Source organism: Lygodium microphyllum, chromosome 27, assembly GCF_053477565.2.
Source record: "Lygodium microphyllum isolate KBCC chromosome 27, Lygodium_microphyllum_v1.1.10, whole genome shotgun sequence".
Classification (NCBI taxonomy): Eukaryota; Viridiplantae; Streptophyta; class Polypodiopsida; order Schizaeales; family Lygodiaceae; genus Lygodium; species Lygodium microphyllum.
The window spans coordinates 52,123,987-52,143,921 of NC_141161.1; the positions used below are offsets into that span (position 1 = coordinate 52,123,987).

Consider the following 19,935-nt stretch of genomic DNA (forward strand, 5'->3'; position numbering starts at 1 on the left):
GAAAAAGAAGATTTTGGCCCTTCTCTGTGTACACAAGTCTTCATTGTGGATATACTCATGGTTACTTTATCTCTTTCTCCTCTTGTCTGTTTACATGGTATTTGAGTTGTCCCATGGTTGTGTGGAGCTTGATTGAAAAGGCTGAGGTGAAGGTGACAAAGCACGAAAGCAAGCATGTAAGCATTGGGTAAGAAGCTCTTCCATCTTGTTTGATTTTCCATGGAATATAGCTACAAGAGGCTCCCAAGGCTAGCATGGCTACAGTCTCCAATAGCATGAAGAGTAGTGTATATGTTGTAGATTAGCTCTTTAGGTCTTTTCCACATTGATTTTTACCATCTAAGGTCATTTTGGCCTCCATTTTGGCCCTATAAGTTGGTTGAAAGCAATTTCTAGGTATACTACAATTTCGGTTGTGTTTGCAATTTATAGGTGCAGAGGTTATAGATTCTAAATTTGTAAGGTTTCAAGTGTTTGCTAGGTTACAAACATAAAGGGCATCTACACACAGATTACATATTGCAATTATTATTATGCAATTAGTGAATAAGGTTGCATGTTTTGGCTGTAGTACACTTGGTATTGACTTGGTTGCAAATTGTAGGTTTTGCAAGGTTATTTATCTTACCAAAATGTTTGATAATTTCAACCAAACTATCAATGAGAATCTTAATAAGAACAATTATCATGCATGGAAGTTCAGGATGACGATTTTTTGAATGGCAAAGGCATTTGCATTTACATTGAAGGAGACATGGTAGTGGCACCTAAAGTCCCTCTACGAAATGCTACTGCAGAGCAAATAAAGACTAAAGAGAATTGGTAGATATAGAGTAAAGTAATGTATTGAAGGAGACATGGTAGTGGCACCTAAAGTCCCTCTACGAAATGCTACTGCAGAGCAAATAAAGGCTAAGGAGAATTGGTAGATATAGAGTAAAGTAATGTATTGGCTATCCGTGAGTATAACAGATGGTATGATGGGCTATTTGCAGGAATTTGAAACCCCTGTTATTGCATGGAAAGATCTAGCAAGGCTGCTTGAGGTAAACACAAAGGCCAAAAAGCTACAACTCAAGTCAGAGCTAAATCAAGTTAAAAGAGAGAATCTATCCATAAATGACACGATGATCAAGTCGACATAGGTCATCTCATAACCATCTAGTCTTCAAGGTTAAACCCCTTCAAGTGTCAAAATTGGGAACCCTTCTAATGTCCAGTGTCCATCATGGCTTCTTCTCATTTGGGGGCCTTACAACATTTGGCACTTGGACCATAGGTAGGTGACTGGAGAGGTGGGCATTTAGGTAACTTCCAACATATGCAGCTCCTTATTTCACATTGATTATGTAGTTGGATTTTTGCCTCTTGTCATACGGGTTCCACCTCCATCTACCAAGTTACCATCTCAACTTCTCTTTACCTCTTCATGATGGTCTTCACCAATGCATGTGCCAAAGCTTTTCCATTAGTTGAAGAGGGGGGGTACAATTAGAATGGTGTGATTGTTTGGAGGGTTTTGCTCATCTCCATCATGTACTATACCATCTAGAGGAGGCCCATGAGGAGACATTAGCGGACGGTTGTGCTCAATCTATTTTGATGTTGGGAACTAGTTCCTAGATATCTGCATACTAGTATGAGATATTCATATATTGTACCTTTTAAAGTTTATCTATAATGCAGTTTGTTGATCTCCAAGGATCACACAATGATGGGGAGGTACTGATAGGGTTCTCGATAAGAGAATGGTGTGCGTTTAGTAGGAGAGAGAAGCCTTGTTATAGTGGTTCTATTACAAATGATTGGAGACATATATTGTAGGAGGAGATTTTTCCTATTGTCGGAGATGATTAACCACCTTGTTTTGGGTCATACTTGGGGATCTCTTTCTAGACCTCAGTTGCAGATAGCTGCATATCAATGGATTACTTCTACAGCATGGTATCCAATGGGATTAGCTTCAAATCTTGTCTCCTATTGTTTGGTCCCCATCTCTCTTAGTGTTGTTGCATGATTGTTGTACATTGCTAGTAGGAGATTTCGTCTTTGGAGTTCCAAGCATAGATCTTGAATCCTTGTGCTTTTGGACTAGGAGTTCTCTAAATATCTACAGATTTGAAGCTTTCACTTGGTTTAAGACTAGTTAGCTATTGCTTCTCAATGTTGAATGATTTGTGACTTGCTCTTGTGGTCTATATACACTCGATTGGACTATTCATCTCATCACATGGAGATTATCCCTTTTGATATCTTATGGAGATTCAAAGGGGTACCAAATATAGGTCTCTATCTTGAAGACTTCCAATGTTTTAGAAGCTACTTTCCAAAGCTTCCTTCATGCCTGTTTCCTTTCTAAGATTTGTTGAGAAACATGGATCTAGAGCATGGCTATGGTGGTTCAAAGACGGGAAGAAAACTCATGTAGACATAGACTTAGACACTAACTGTCACACAAGTGAATTAGGTTTCAAGATTGAGACTTGAACTCATAAACACAATCTTGTGTGTGGACAATGACATTGACACTTTACTGAAAAGAAAAGAGTACTATCATTGCATTAAGAAAAGGAAGCAAGTACAATGCTTTATAGGAAAGTAGGAAACTGCAGTAGGCACCACTGTGCATATGGGATACGTAAGCCTGCATGTCCTTGGCCCTGAAGCTCCATACAAAGAGGCTGTCAGTGAGTGTGATTGCTGAATCTCAACACCCCTCCTCAATCACAACTAGAAAGGCACAAAGTGTGTAGAGGCTGTAATGAGAACCATCTGCAAAGTGTGGGCACACCACAAACATGGTAGACACCAGAGGCTGTCGCAGAAAAAGCTAAGTGTGGGCACCAAAACATGATGGATATCTAGAGGCTGTAACAGGGGCCTCACAAAGTGTACAGGGACTGTAGTGCCAAGTTACATGAGGAGTTTACAAAGCTTATGGCAAGAAGCATTAGGGCTAGGAAATACCAGGCTTTTAAAACAGTTTATCAGAGTAATGAGAGTAGAAGGACTAATGAGGCTTGTCCTTCCGATCCTGGTGGTCTTCATCTTCATCTTCATCTTCATCTTTTGGTCCATGGTCTTCTTCTTCTTTCACAGCTGTGCAAGATAGGCCTTTTGGGACCTCTTCCTAGCATGACAGAACTTCTCAGCGTGTCCGGTCCTTTTGCAGAAGTCAGAGAAGAGCGGTTCCTTTTTACCTTTGTATCTGTTGTTTATATATAACATTTGTTCATCCTTTGAAGTGCTAGGCTCTTCTTTGCTTTTAAGTTTCTTTTCTTCCTCTAGCAGAGAGGCTTTAATATCAACAAGTTGAGGATCAAGCATATTGGTTAGAGTGGTTGATACATTATTATAGGCAGGAGGCAGGCTTTTTAACAAGACACCAATACAAACATCTTCATCCATTTTTAGCTTTATCCCTGCAAGCTGGGTTAGGAGACTTTCCATGTAATTTAGATGGGATGCCAGGGATGTATGAGGCTTCATATCAAGTCGGAAAAATTCAATCAATAGACCATACTTAGACGACTTTGAGTGTGCACAACTGTCCCCAAGCTTTTAATAATTTGCGCGTCTCTGGAGTGTGAGTTGTGTTTGCAACTACATCACTGATAGCATTGATTTTCACTGGCGACTTAGGCTTGTTGTCAGAAACCTTGCTTTGTCCCTTGTTTGGACATTGCTTCGCTATGTGGCCTGTTTGTCCACATTTAAAGCACTTTCCTTCTTTCATGAAGCGTTGCTTTTCTTCTTCGGAAAGTTGCTTTGCTTGTGGGTATAGATTGGAGCGAAATTGAGGAGCATTAGGAGGTGCATAGGGCTTCATCTTCTTTTGATTTGATGGCTGCTATTGCCGTTGTTTTTGTCCTTCATTTGGGGCTGAATACTCCTCATCATCAGCTACTCTCTTCTTATCATTCTTTTGGAATGATTTGTTGCCATTGTGCTCCATTTCCCATGTCTCAGCATGGTCAATGAGTTCCCTGAGACTAGAACAATGATAATGATTAAGAGCAGTACGAAGTTTAAAATGCAAACCTCCTTGAAACTTCCTAAGCTTTTCCGAACTGCTGATCTTCTTGAAATGTTGGACCTTCAAAAGTAGCTCCCAAAATCTCTTGGTATAGTCACCAAGTGACTCATTTTTCCTTTGCCAAAGCCGATCCCATTCCATTTTTACATCTCTTTTGAAATGAACAGCCGGAGCAACTCTTGGAACCTGAACAGATTTTGTTTCACAAGGATCAAACCACGAGAAGTGGCCTTGTGACACGAAAATTCTTACTAAAATTCAAGAATCTACCCACAATAGATGCACAGTGGGTAGATGAAAAATTCATGAAGGATTACCCAAACATTCTTCAGCCATATCAAGAAGCTTTTCAGCTGAGGACAGCTGAATAAAAGCCAGAGGGCTATCACAACTCTATAGAAACAGAATTTGTATCCTTTTTCATTAATTTATCTATATAATGATTTATTAAATTTATTTCCTTTGCACTAATTAGATATAAAGAAAAGTGCATTGGCGCTGGCCACTGATGAGTGGTCACAGGTTATGGTGGACCCACGCGGTGGGTTAGAGAAAAGATAGTTCACACTTCCACATATATGGCCCGATTGGGTGTCTGTGACCAGAACTCACGCATATCAGGATTAGACTCGCACACAGAAAAGATTGATGCCTTGAAGTGTGGGCTAGATCCACCAGAACAGACAGTTACAATCAACAAGATGGCATGATCATGAAATGCTTGTATAATGTGCATGTGTGGGCTGAAAGCTTGAAATGCACATTTCTTTGCATAGGAAAGTCACATGAAGATTCTGATACCGTTGTTTCTATTCTTGACAGTATGCGGGCCAAAAAGGAAGGCCATAGAGAAGAGACAAGTGTCAAGACACTTGTCACACAAGTTTCCAAGTGTCCCACCACTTGTCACATCTCATGACATGTGGCTGGACACTTGTCTTGTGCTACTCCACTTTCCCCTTTTGTACTAGCTCTTCCCTCTCCTATAAATAAGAGCTCGTTTTTCTTCATTCAGCATCATTTTTCTTTGCTGTAAACTGATGTACAGCACCCACAGATAGCCAGAAACTGGCCCCATCCATCCCCATCATCATCCCCCACTTCTCCATTATCAAATTCCTCCATATTCCCTCTTCTATCACTGTTGTTTTATAGGACAACAAGCCTGTAAATTCATTACAGCACCTCCTTCTCAAGCTCTTTCTTCCATTTTAGCAACAAGAAGCAAGCCCTATCCATGTATTACTGTTCAACGATGAAGAAAGGCTGATTTTCCCTCTTTCTTCTCTCATACTGTAAAGAAATCAGTTCTTATCATTGCATAATAGATAATGCATGTGTGTTTGTACATCTTTGCAGAGTGAGAATTACTTCTCCTCACTCTCAGGTTGATTGTAACTGAGCTCTTCCCTAAGGGACTTGGGTTGAGCAGAAATAGATTTCTTCGGGGCGGGGGGGGGGGGGGGGGGGGGGGGGGGGTTGCCCATCTTCAACCCTCAATCTTGTCTCCATTACTTTTACATTCTCATGGCTGTAATTTTGTGAGTAATTTTCATTTTCAGCTTTAAGTGTTCATTCTCTTTTATATTAAATCTCGAAAACAAGCGAAATCATAATTGTTAAGTATACTACGTTGTTCGGGGCGTTTACAGATATAAGCGACTCAATCTAATAGGGTGCTGCTGGCTATGGCTGCCATGGAAGCTCAAGTGAAGGTAGAGTTGGGAGATGAAGTCATGGGATGAAACTGAGCTGACTAGAGATTAATATGAGCTGAGAGAGAGCAGAGGAGAGCTAAGCTGAGCTGAGCCATGCCCGACTGGGCTCTGATACCATGTTGAGAAACACGGATCTAGAGCATGGCTATGGTGATTCAAAGACGGGAAGAAAACTCATGTAGACATAGACTTAGACACTGATTGTCACACAAGTGAATTAGGTTTCAAGATTGAGACTTGAACTCATAAACACAATCTTGTGTGTGGACAATGACACTGACACTTTACTGAAAAGAAAAGAGTACTATCATTGCATTAAGAAAAGGAAGCAAGTACAATGCTTTATAGGAAAGTAGGAAACTGTAGTAGGCACCACTGTGCATATGGGATAGGTAAGCCTGCATGTCCTTGGCCCTGAAGCTCCATACAAAGAGGCTGTCAGTGAGTGTGATTGCTGAATCTCAACAAGATTGAGTGTAGGTATCGAGCTCCACTTCTCTACTATTGTGTATTCAAGTGTATTTACTAGGATTTCTCTGGAAATAAGCATATTTGTGAGGATTTCTAGCAACTAGGTGTATTTACCAGGATTTTTGCTTGACTAATAGGAATAGAGATGTTTCTTTGAGCCCTCTAAAATGAGTCCAAGAATTTATAGAGTCAGCCTTCAAGAGTGGAGTGCTTGCCCTTGGTGGATCCCTATTAGAGATGGTGTTCCCAACTTTTGCTCCAATCTAACTTGTTCAGTGCCCTACGCAAGGTTTGAGAGCGGACGTTAGAGGTACATGCATACGTCAAGTCAGTGGGGGAGATTGTGGAGCTTTGATATATTTAGTCTGTTTATGGTTGGTTTGATCATTTTTGTTACATTAATAAGGTAAATTATGGGAAACAGGCGCGAGGGATGACCGTTCGGGGGCCTTGGGCATCCGAACGGGGTCTAGGGGAGCCTAGAGAGTTAGAGAGTCCAAGAATAGTAGGACTCACCTGAAGTGGACGGCTGACAGAGGAAACGAGAAGGGAGGTGCCAGCAACTATCTAGGCGAGGTTGGGAGGTGAAACAAAGGTCTCGTGCCACTGTTTTCAAGATCGTTAGACATTTTCACTAAGTGATTCGGCTCTTCGTCAGTCTAGTTCCACGTTTCATTGGTGTTAGAGCCGCCGGGTCCTGCTTTTGCTTGTTTTCCCACGAAGGCTTTCTCCGGTGCCCACACATCACACGTCACACAGGTCAAGCGAGAAGACGGTGCCCACACGTCATACGTCACACTGGCCCGTATCTTGTCATACACAATTGATTTCGTGAGGCGCAGCGATCGAACGGCAGTATTTCGGGAAGCGCAGCAATCGAACGGCAGTCGCAATCGAACGGTAGTAGCAATCGAACGGTAGTAAAACCCGTCACCAGTCGGACGAAGCCAGTCGGACGAGTCTCACACGTAACAAGGATACAATTGGTTCATGTGACCCGTTTAGGGAGGGGGTGTGTTTAGGCCCTTCCTTATTCGGTGTTTCCACCAATAAGCTTTATTGTCAATGTGACTGGCTCAGTTTGGGAAAGACGAACTATTTCTCACTCTTCGGGTTATTACTAAAAGCCATCAACAGTTGCCCTATCACTATAACCAGGGAAGTACTTCACTTTGTACGCAAATTTCTTATATTTGCTTTCCAATTCCAGTGTATTAATGGAGGGGAAAGGGAGAGAGGGAGTAATTGAGGGTTCTAGTTCTGGGGATCACTCTATGGTAGATCCCCATGAAACGGAGATACAAGAAGAGCAGTGGGAAGAATTTTTTGCCACACGAGAACAATTTGATGATCTAACTGCTCGTGTGTAGGCACAGGGGATTCAAATGGAATTTTTAACTCAAACACTCATCGAAATAAAATCTCAATTAACTTTATTACTAGAAAGGGATAAAAATAGGTTAGAAACCTTGGATATTCCATCTTCATCGAAAGATTTGGATGTGACTATGCAAGAACCTAAAGAGCCTCACCAAAAGTTGAGGGATAATCCAGTATTAAAAGATATGAAACCCCCTCAGTTTCACGGGGAGGAAAAAGATAGAAATAAAGACACTATCTTTAATTTTCTCCAAAAATGGGAGAATTTGCACAAACTTAAAAATACTCCACCACATCTCCAAGCGCTGGAGGCCAGTTTAACTTTGGGACCAAAGGCGTATAAATGGTGGCGAACTTTAAAGGAGGCAAATAAAATACCTAAAACTTGGGCTCAATTTGAATCGGTCTTTTTGAAAGAATTCCTTTCTGAAAATGAAATGGAATGAAATTGGGAAGATTGGGATTATGTTAGACAAAAGGGAAGACCCCTGCTGACATATCTAGAGGAATATCGTGAGATAATCCTCAAATTGGAAGGAATAGATGAATTTCAAAAGACAAGAGAATTCAAGAGGGGACTAGATAAGGCCTGTAAAAAGGAAGTGAAAAGGAGTTCACCTAAGATGCTTGAAGAGGCATTTAAATTTGCATTAATCAATGAAGATAGTGCGCATCCAGGTACACTCACTAGTCTCACTGATATGGAGCCCAAGACTAAAGAATTGGAAACCTCAAAATTTGTAGGCAAATTTAAAAGGAAAATGTCATTTCTTAAGGGCAAGAGACAACCTTTTGAAAAGAAACAATATGTAAGGCCAAATTTAAGTCAAGATGACTTTGATAAGGCCATAAAAGAAAGGTTGTGTTTCAATTGCCTATCCCCTAACCATGTTTCTTGGAATTTCCCTCAAAGGAAAAAGGGGGAAGATAAAGGAAAGGATAAGGACAAGGGCAAGGGAAAAGAAAAACAAATTCATGTAGAGCAGACCCTAGAATTAAAGGGGCATGAAAAGTATAAATCTTTAGAGGTTTTGCACAAGGATGTACAACACAGGTGTTGTATGTCAACTTCTATGTGGCAGCCTACTTTTGGGCCACATGATTTAGTTAGAGTGCATGGATTGATAGCTGGAAAGAGGGTTAGAGTCATGATTGATGACTCCGCTACCCACAATTTCATAAATTATGCACTTGTCAAAAAATTGAAACTTCCCCAACAAAAGAGTGGGCATCAATATGTTGTTCGTATGATGCAAGGTCAGGATAATAAAATATGGGATACAATGGTATCCAATTTGGAAATTGAGATCCAGGGATATAAAGATAAACTTGATTTCCAAATTATGAATATGGAAAGAGCCGATATTGCTTTAGGGAGGGAGTGGCTATGGAGATTGGAACCATCCTTAAAACGTAGTTATCATCATAATACACTGGAATTTGAAAGGGATGGTAATACTTTTGAGATTCAAGGTGAACATGAAGTATCTGATAATCCTTTGTTGTGTTCCACTGAAGTTCAGAAGCTGATAAAGAAGGAAGCTTGTGAGGTATATATGTTATGGCCTCTTCTTGTACAAAACACTTTTACTTTCTGTAATATAAAGCAACAATTTTCTTATGTTTGTGAGTTGAATGTAAGTAATGAATTAAGTGGTTTGTTAGATGAATTTAAAGATGTGTTTCCTTCTGATTTACCAAGTAGCCTTCCACCAGATAGGGGTGATATAAATCATCCAATTGACACAAATAAGGATACACACCTTATTTCTAAACCACCTTATAAGTTAAGTGAAACACAGCACAAAGAAACTGAAAGACAAATTAAGGATTACCTTGATAAAGGGTTTATACAACCCAGCAATTCACCTTGGGCTTCGCCAATTTTATTAGTAAAGAAAAAAGATGATTCTATGCGGCTTTGTGTTGATTATAGAGCACTTAATAAGATAACGGTGAAGAATAAATTTCCTATGCCCAGAATGGAAGATCTTTTTGATCAATTACAAGGGGCAAAATTCTTCACAAAAATAGATTTAAGATCAGGCTATCACCAAGTAAGAATTAAGGCACAAGATATTTCTAAGACAACATTTCGTACTAGATATGGGCATTATGATTTTTTGGTGATGCCTTTTGGCCTCACTAACGCACCAACTACCTTTATGAAGCTGATGAATTGTGTGTTACGGCCCTATTTAGGACACTTTGTAGTAGTCTTCTTGGATGATATCTTGATCTTTAGTAAATCAAGAGAAGAATATTTGGAACACTTACGATTAGTATTCCAATTGTTAAAAATACATTCCCTTTATGCGAAGAAAACTAAATATGAGTTCTTCGCACAAGAGGTCAAATATTTGGAGCATATTATCTCGAAAGAGGGAATCAAAATGGATCCAGAAAAAGTAAGGGCAATTATTGAATGGCCATCTCCAAGGAACCTGGAAGAGCTGCAGATATTCCTAGGATTATCTGGATTTTATCGTAGATTCATTCGAGATTATGCCAAAATAGCTGTTCCAATGACAGACCGAGTTAAAGGGAAAGGGAAGAGTTTTAATTGGGGAACAAACCAAAATGAAAGTTTTCAAAAACTTAAGGTAGCTATTGCTACAGATCCAGTACTATTAATTGTGGATCCCAATAAACCATTTGTGGTTGAAGCTAATGCCAGTGATAAGGCGATAGGCGCGGTCTTATTGCAAGAAGGTCGACGAGTTGCTTTTGAAAGTAAGAAATTAGACCGTGCAAAACGGAATTATTCTGTTTATGAGAGGGAGTTGTATGCAAAGTACATGCAATGAAGAAATGGAGACACTATTTGTATGGTGTCAAACTTTTGATCTTGTTGGATCATGAAAGCATTAAGTGGCTTAATGACCAACCAGATCTACAAGGGTGTAAAGCCAGATGGGCCGAACTCCTCCAAGAGTTCGACTATGAGATAAGGTATAGAAAAGGAAAGTATAATATAGTGGCTGATGCACTACGCAGAATGCCCATCATAAATGAATTGATTTTTACTCAGTTCACTTTCGATTTGCTTGACTCTTTAAAAGGGAAATGCCAGGTTGATCCGGCATATTCCAACATATGGGAAGCAATAGAAAATTGGGATCCAAATGAGGGTCTCCACTGAGGAAGGAATATCTGAGGATGTTTAACAAGGAAATGGAGCATCAGGGGTTGCTCAAATGGGATTCAAGTGGAAGAATTTTACCATTGATAATGGTTTTCTACTCTACAAGGGTAGGGTATGTGTCCCGAAAGATGAAGAAATAAGGCGCCAGATACTCTTTGAGTGTCATGATACCCCTAGCGCGGGACATCCAGGAGTTAATAAGACTTATAGTCTTATTAAAAGGCAGTTCTATTGGCCTGGAATGAGTAAGAACGTCCTTGACTATGTGGTCAAATGTAATAAATGCCAGGTTAATAAAGCTGAAAGATTAAAAATGGGAGGACTTCTCCACCCATTAGAGATTCCTTCGGGAAAATGGGAGAGTATCTCCATGGACTTTATTGTTGCATTACCCAGAACACAGAGGGGGCACGACTTTGTGTGGGTGATTGTGGATAGGTTAACCAAAATGGCTAGGTTTATTCCAACTTCAACTGATGTTAAAACACCAGAATTGGCCAGATTGTTCGTAGAGAACATATACCGATTGTATGGCCTTCCGGCAAATATAGTTTTTGATCAGGATAGAAAATTTGATAGTCAATTTTGGCGTAATGTATTTAGGAAGTTGGATACTAAACTTAGCATGAGTACAGCAGACCACCCGCAAACTGATGGGCAAACTGAAAGGGTTAACCAAATCCTTGAAGATATGCTCAGGGCATATGTAAGTAAAAGGCAAACTAATTGGGAAGAGTATCTACCGATAGTAGAGTTTGCATATAATAGTGCCAAGCACTCTTCCACTGGATATAGTCCATTTATGTTAATGTATGGGTTTCAGCCCAGAGCTCCTCATGCAGTGGGACTGCATAAGGAAAAGGTTCAGGTAGCCAAGGATTTTTTTGAGGATATGAATAATATGTTAAAATTTGCTCAAGAAAATATTAAGAAAGCTCAAAATCGAGCTAGAGCTTATGCAAATCCTCACCGAAGAGACATCTCCTTTGAAGAAGGAGAATTGGTCTATCTTAAGGTGCCTGAATAAACTAAAACCATGAAAACGGGATGATGTCCAAAGCTTTCACCCAGGTATTGTGGTCCTTTCACAATACTTAAAAAGGTGGAAGAACAGGCTTACAAGCTCCAACTACATGCTGGTAGTAAAATACATCCAGTTTTTCATGTAAGTAAGCTAAGGAAGAAGCTGGGTGATTTGGATAATCTAATCTTAAATGATAAACTTGAGGAGCTATTAGATGACCAATCTAATCCACATGAACCAGAAAGAATATTAAATGTTCGTAACAGATGAACAAGGAATACTATTTATCAAGAATGTTTGGTTAAGCGGAAAGATTGTTCAGAAGAAAACTCAACATGGGAGCGAGTAAGTACCCTAAGGAAAAGGTTTCCCAATTTACAGTTGGACCTTCCAAGTATCGTTTTCGAGGACGAAACCGATTCTTAAGGGGAAGGAAATGTTACATTAATAAGGTAAATTATGGGAAACAGGCGTGAGGGATGACCGTCCGGGGGCCTTGGGTACCCGAACGGGGTCTAGGGGAGCCTAGAGAGTTAGAGAGTCCGAGAATAGTAGGACTCACCTGAAGTGGACGGCTGGCAGAGGAAACGAGAAGGGAGGTGCCAGCAACTATCTAGGCGAGGTTGGGAGGTGAAACGAAGGTCTCGTGCCACTGTTTTCAAGATCGTCAGATGTTTTCACTGAGTGATTCGACTCTTTGTCATTCTGGTTCCACATATCAATTTCTGTCTTGGCTAGTTGTGTTTCGGCTAGACACTTTTAGTCTACTTGGACATTTTAAGTCCGCACTCAGGTTTGATATTGGTACTCTCTTTCTTGCTGTTTGGTGTAGACATCAGATGGTTGGTCTACGACCCCTCCCTCTCAATAGCATCCTTAGCGATGCACATCATGAAGTTGATGGGGCCGCTGTCTTGTATTTTGTACCTCCCTTTTGTATCTATGGAGCTCCATGGCTTCTATGTTCATGTCTTCATTCTTGCTTCTGCTGCACACTCTGACAATGTCCAATTCTCTTGCTAGTAGTGTCCTATGCCACCAATTTGAGAGGAGAGTGAATCTCTCAAGCATGAATCATTACGGTTCTGTGAGCATTGAACTTGCACAAAAGGCACAAATATAGAAAAAAGTGATAAATAGTAACGTTTGCAAAAGGCCAAAGTAGCATATGAGACCTGAACATGTAGTACAACTGGGAGGACTCACCTTCTAGCCATAGAGCCAAGCGGGCTTACCCTACAACCTGGGATTGATAGCATAATGGGCCATACTCATGTCCGGAGGATTAACACCCCATACCACAAACCCACACCACCCCAATGTGCAAATATGATGGCATATGGGCCTAGTGTCCAAGTGTGGTGGTCGCAGTAGATGTGGCACAAATGAGCCCTCAAGTCCTTTTTATAGGATGTCTTAAGTCTTTTTTATAGGACACCTTGACGACTTGAGCCTAAGGGCATGTTCACACCTAGCTCTACATGACCCAAGGTCTCACCAATGTTGCAGCAAGTACCCATACTAGATGTACCACAAAGATGTAACCAGATCTCTTTTGGAAATGGTGTTCCTAGCTTCTACTTGATATCTAAGTCTACCACTAGATTGAGATCTTTCCACTGAATGCTTGATAAAATTTTCACATCATGCATGAGCACCATGGATCTTTCTGAATGGTAAACCAGCAATCAGCTCAAAAGCTTGAAGACAAAAGCTCTTGTACTTCCTATAATGAAGCTCAAAGGCTTTAATACCAAACTTAACAAGTTGGTCACCCTCACAACATGATTGAGCGGTGGAAGAAGACCCAATGTGTGCAAAGTGCAAGAGAGAACAGAAGTCCCAAGTTTTTGTCATTCACAACCATAATGTATATGAGGGGGATGGTTACAATGTTTGCTTTAAGGCGTTGTAAGAGACAATACTTGCATGGATTATAGTTGATGGCTATGGAAACAGCAGGAAAGAAGATAGTATCTGGCATCTAGAGACAGATCTAACCCATTGGACAGGGATGATTCTTTTTGTTTTAGAAAATGAGGATAAAGTGGATTAAAAGAGTCAGCATGGGCATGCCTAGCTATTTGTACTAATCTAGACTGGAGAATTGCTGAATTACCCAGTTTGTTCTATTGAGAGAATATCCACATCTAAAAGGCAAAAGTACTTGAGCATAGCATGGACTTTCTTAAGCTTTATTTTGATGTTTATAGCTGTTGGTTAGTCAGAGAGGGGTTTCTTTCAGGCATCATAATGTTTTAAATTACTTATGGGATTTAGAAATCAATCCAATATAATTTTATATAAGGAAAAATATCTAGATCGTTAGTGCCAATTTCCTTTAAAAACAAGATCGGTTTACTATCCTGGCCAACTACAATGTCTTCGAATGGTGTGCTACTAAAACCAACATTATTGGCAAGAGTTGATGTTTCAGGACACACATTCCAGATTCAATGCTAAAAGAGGGATAGGAGCATAATTTAGTGAGTGTCCTTACTAAAAGACAGACAAGCAAAAAAAGAAATCGGAAGTTTTCTAAAGAAAGGAATGCATTAACCAGTGTGTATGAATGGATGTGATGAGAAAAATAAGAGATCAGTAGGACCCCATTGAAACCTTTGAGCTTCCAAGCGGTGGGAGGAGAATCGGATCTTGGACCACGTGCCTGTTGAAGAAGCTGCTGACTTATGACAATGGCTTGGTTAAGGGAATCCATGAGAACCAATAAATTAATTTGATAACCTCAAAAGGTTTGTTTCATAAGTAACGATTTATTCTTTAAAGATTATTTGGAATCCTTGGTTGGTTACTTCTTGTTTCTATTCCCTTTGTTTGAAACCATGAGGATACTGAATGCTTAATAATGCAGAAAAATTGTTCAGTGTAAGAAGTTCTTAGAGGACAAAAAATATCCTCTAATTAAGTGAATGCATAAGAAACATTCCATCTAAAAGAAAAAACCAAAGATTAGAAATACCTTAGTTTCATATTTTAATATTTATTAAAACTATAGCACTGCAAAAAATTCCATACACCTAATGATACGCATGGGCAAGAATATAATTTCTTTACTTAAAAGGCACTAGATTGTGTGATCCAAGCAATGCCATAATTTATATTTACTGGAAGATAGGTTGAAAAAATAGCTAATTGTTCCATCTTGCAATGAGTGATTTATTTTGATAAAAGTAATCAGTTATAGCTGCCTGTCGCACCGTGCCTGTTTCAACCATGGACTGTGTGTCTTAGTTCCCATGCTATTTGATGAGGCATGGTACATGCACCTCCAGGTGGGCCATGGTATCCTAAATGGAAACCCTCAGCATTAATTAACACATGTAATAGTGATATCATTGTGGTTTATCAGATGATGTGGAGAGGTGCAAACACACAGCGAGTCCACTAGGGAATGGAGCAGTTGTCGAGACTACAGATAACTTTATTTTGTTGCTGAAAAGAAGTCAACATGTGGGAGAGTTTCCTGGGCATCTGGTTTTTCCCGGAGGACATTCTGAGGTTGCAACAATTGGTCTAATACTGTCTTTTGTAATGTTCAGAGTCAGGAAACGTCATGCTAATGAGAACAGCTGACTTTAGGGAGTATATGTGAGTTTTTTAAAGTAAATGATTGACAAGTCTGCTCTTTTCAAACATACATATCTCTTTACAGCCTCAGGAAATCGGCATTAATGGGTATGATGGTTCTTCGGCAAACAATCATGAGTCTCTGAATGCAATCATAAGTAAGGAGATGTTTGATGGAATTACAAGGGAGGTTACAGAGGAGACTGGTGTGCCATCTGCTTATTTGGTAAGTGTACCAAAAAAGTTGTACATTTGCAGTGAAAATTATTCTAAAATATCAAAGAAAGAAATGTTAAGTGCATATGCTATACTGCAGAACCATTGGCCTATTTGGGACTTTTAAGTGCATATGCTATACTGCAGAACCACTAACCTATTTGAGAACATTTAATGATTTCCACCCAGCATTCAAAACTAATTGTAAGAATTTGGTCTGCTTCTAGTACTGGAGCGATGTCATAAGTCAAGTAGAGGGTAAATTTTGCCAAAACATTGCAATGTCTGCAAGATTGGCCTGCAAACTATGGGGGAAAGACATGTAACATGTATCTGTAAGCAAGCATTTTTTGATAGTATCTCGTCTTAGTTGTGCACCATAATAAGCTTTTGTTGTCACTTGTCTTGACTTCAGCTGGTGGGAATTGGGTAACATCCATGGGCTGCAAAAAATTATTGGGGAAGAAAGCTATCTTAGTACTCCATGGCATTTTAATGATTTTTTTTCCATCATCAGATTCCTGGTCACCTCCAGAGCATCTACCTTTGTGATCATGAATTTACATCACCTTGTTAATATTTTTGTAGACTTGTTTTGTATCTTTGCTGTTTCTTCCATAGTCACTTCTGCTGCTGGTGACAGAGATCTATAAATATGTGCCATTACAAAATGGGGTTTTGGGTTTAGTGACTGAGTTTCTGATATGTTTAGTCCCCTTAGTTTCTACTAAATAACTATATGCTGGGGGTGAAGACCTAATAGACGATTGATTTTGCAGAGTGATCCTTTATTTCTTGGAATTTCTCGTCGTGTGCTTAATGTTCGTCCAACAGCCTTCTTCTATGTAAAATGCTATATGTCATCATCCGAGATTTTCCAGTACTACAAACATGCCCAGCATGGCTTTGAGTCAGTTGAGTTGGTTTGCATTTCAAAGGTAAGCAATGACCAGTCAGTATCTCTTTTTTTGTTTTGATAACTTACAGAACATATTTTTTCCTTCTCGGAAATGACATCAAACACCTTAATGCTACACCTGTTACTGGTCGGACTTCAAAAACTAAATTATTTCCATTCATTTCTGCACTCTCAGGAGGACTTGATACCTGCAGCAGAACGTATGCCAGGCTGTCATCAGGGGGGTGTAGCACTGTATAAAATTTTTGAAAAGGCAAATCATGGCATGGGTCAAATATATCAAAGGGAGATATAGTTTTCATTTAGGTCATATTGTCAGAGGAGGTCAGTGTGCAGTTACTTAAAGATCAGGACTGCACAGTATTATAATGTGGTCAGTGTGCAGTTACTTCTTACAGATTGGGATTGGTCACTTATAATGAAAATTGGAACAAAAGCTGAGATAGAATGCTCTACACTTAGCAGTAGTAGGACTAGAAGGCTTGGGGGAAAAAACAGAAAAATCAATCCTTTTCATCTAAGAGTGTTCGCTAAACACCTCTCATAATCGTGGAACCAGGTGCATAGTTGACAATACATTGAGCTTATTTCCTCTGTTCTAAGCTCCTGCTTCCCTTGCCTAGTCCCCGGTAGCGAGTTGTAGGTTAGCTCATGCTCTCCAGCCCCACTGCTGCTAAAAACCATGGTATGGTTAGTCGTATTCTTTTCAAGTTCGTTCACTTCTTGTCTTAAAAGCAGATTCCATCCTGCTCTTGCAGTGATCTGCATAGCATGCAACCTGAAGCTCCAACATATACATGATGCAAATGCAAAAGACTTAGTTTGCTGCAGTAGCAGCTGACTGCATTTGGGCAGTTATTAGGGCACAAATGCTATTACTGTGGCAGCTTAAATGAATGGTGTATTTAACTGGAGTTCCGGATCTCCTTTACTTTCATGAATGTATTCAGCTTCATTATACGGTGGAATTTGACAAATTGCCTAATTCTTGTTTCCTTCCATGTTCCTATATGAACTTTGTTCTCCAACCTAGTCTAGATGTCCCTTAATTTTAAGCTAAGGGCTGATAACATTTAAGTTGAACTAAAAAGAGTTCCATGGATCTAATGATAAAGATGCCCCTTAATTTTGACCTAAGGGCTGATAACATTTAAGTTGAAGTCAGAAGAGTTCCATGGATATAATGGTAAATATGTCTCTTTATTTTAACCACAGGACTGATAACATCTAAGTTGAACTAAGAAGAGTTCTCTGGATCTAATGATAAAGCTTGTCTTGTCTCATTGTTCAATCAAGACATGAGAATTCATCCATTGCTTTTACCTATAGAATTGGTGTTCATGGTTTGTAACATTCACAGTGAACCCACTTGATTCTCATATTGGATGACCCTTGAGTTTCATGCATTCCTAGCCTTATATAAAGTTGCAGTATTTTATACTTCCACATTCACACATTTTACATCATTGAGCTCTCTTTATGGTTAGTACTATACTATTGATGTTACTCACGTCTAGACACTTGGTCAATTACTCAGTTACTCTTTTTTCATCATTTTATATCAACGAGAAAAGCTTGAAGCATAGGATGTGCATGCTTTACATTGGGTTGCATACTAGTAACGCACATATTGTTCACATTAGCACTCTCTTCCTGTATCAACTATTCTTCAACGTATATCACATGATGACTAGGCTCTTGATGTTGCTTGGGTGAGATTAGATTAGAGAGGTAAGTGTGTTGTCTTCATCATTATTCATGATCTTTGCTTGTAGATTAATGTGTTCATGTTAGACATGAGCTAAGGCTTGTTTTGTGTAATCTTGTCTTGTTTTGATCAAAATTGTGTATTGTGAAATCTATAATGATTTGGTAGCCACAAGATTGGTCCTAATGGGCACTTTATCTTGTGCTTTTGGTGTATAAAAATAGGTTGAGATTGAACCTTCCATTTTGGTGTTTTTGGCATATGACTGTTGCCTTTTGAGTAGCGATGTCTTTCTTGTTGCCACACTAGTCATTGATGCTACTTGCAAATTCATGGATTGACTAGGTATTCTTTTGATTGTGTGTTTGAAGTCTTTGGAATGGAGTGTTTCTCATCAATCGTGAGTCACTCTTCATTAGAATTGGATCCCATCATAGTTGGCACATGCTCCTAGTCAACCCTTGACGTTGACATCCTACACATGTGGTTCTAGTTTTTTGCATTCTAAGGATCATACTTTGTAAGTGTGAGCATTTCCTAGATTGATTGTGAGTGATGGGTGTTGCAATCAATTATGGAATCTCTTAATAATAAACTTCATAAAAGTCACAATCCTTACTGGCCATTGCCATTGCCATTCATTTCATGGCTCAAAGGTATAGTTGTTCATGAAGAGGAAGAATACGGAATATGTTTGTATGTATGCACGCACACACGCACACAGACTTGCACACATGTGTTACTTTCATGTCCTTGCTTTCTATTTATCTTGATTACAAGGATCTAATTATGGGAATTCATTATGTTGATTATGTTAAGGCTTAATAATCTTAATTTTATTAAGCTAGCCCTCATTCTCTCGCTCTTAGACAAATATTCTCAATTTACTCATTCCGAGCAACAATCCAACTCTCAAATTCTTCATGTTGCCTATTTTACATAATTTTGCATAGCGGAATAATCAAATTCCTTAATCCACTCAAAGTATATATATATATGGTGAAAAGTCCTTATAATCATTATTATACAAATACCCTTCGCTTCCTTTCACATAAATATTTCTTTCCCCCTTCCTAACATTATTTCTCAAACAATTACCCCCCTCGAGCTTGAAAGAGAGAGTAACCAAGGAACATAGACATTAGGGAAGAAAGGAGAAAATATAGGAAAAGATGACAAGGATGGTTCCTCGAACATGCAACTCTCGAATTGCCTTGATTCAAGCAATTGAGTTTAGGTTCCCTTATCAATCATCCAACTTAGCTTCAAAATTGTTAAGACAAATGAAAATGAGAAATGGTGGTTAGGAAGTGTTAATCATGTTTAAAGTTGTTGCTTAAATAGGAAAGGTTGAAAGGAACTCATTTTTTTCAACTATTTTTTGGTTTTGTATGTGAACAATTGAATTGGAAAATGAGAATGAACATTGAATCATGGGGTGATGACCTTGGATTGTAAGGCAAGGAAATTGTGTAAATGATGGGATATAAAATCTTGGACTAAAATAAATATACATTATTGGAGTATAGTGGATGTTGGAGATGGAGTCCCTAGATTGTGGCTAGATGATGCAAGCCTATGATTAATGGGATAATGGAGTCCTTGGACTATGGCAAAAAGTTAGAAAAAAACTCATGGACTTATCTTGATATCCTACTATGTTGTATAGTCGAATTGGGGAGTTAGTCAAGATGAAATAAGTTGGGCAGGATTAATAAATAGGGCCTTGA

General features: G+C 39.2%; 1 protein-coding gene across 4 annotated transcripts in view; it reads left to right on the top strand.

The window, feature by feature from the left end:
* Nucleotides 1–17,720, top strand: part of LOC148012323 (nudix hydrolase 9-like) — a 111,227-nt gene extending 93,507 nt beyond the window's left edge. Inside the window, exons 6-9 of one of the 4 annotated variants that reach the window (XM_087668823.1) lie at nt 15,145–15,293; nt 15,448–15,588; nt 16,358–16,516; nt 16,673–17,717. In XM_087668823.1, coding sequence (XP_087524949.1) covers nt 15,145–15,293; nt 15,448–15,588; nt 16,358–16,516; nt 16,673–16,792 — 569 coding nt within the window. In that variant the 3' untranslated portion in view covers nt 16,793–17,717. Of the gene's footprint in view, nt 1–15,144; nt 15,294–15,447; nt 15,589–15,678; nt 16,234–16,357; nt 16,517–16,672 lie in introns of those variants that run through there. The other 3 variants (XM_087668824.1, XM_087668826.1, XM_087668825.1) reach the window with 3 other exon arrangements.
* Nucleotides 17,721–19,935: the final 2,215 nt, after the last annotated feature.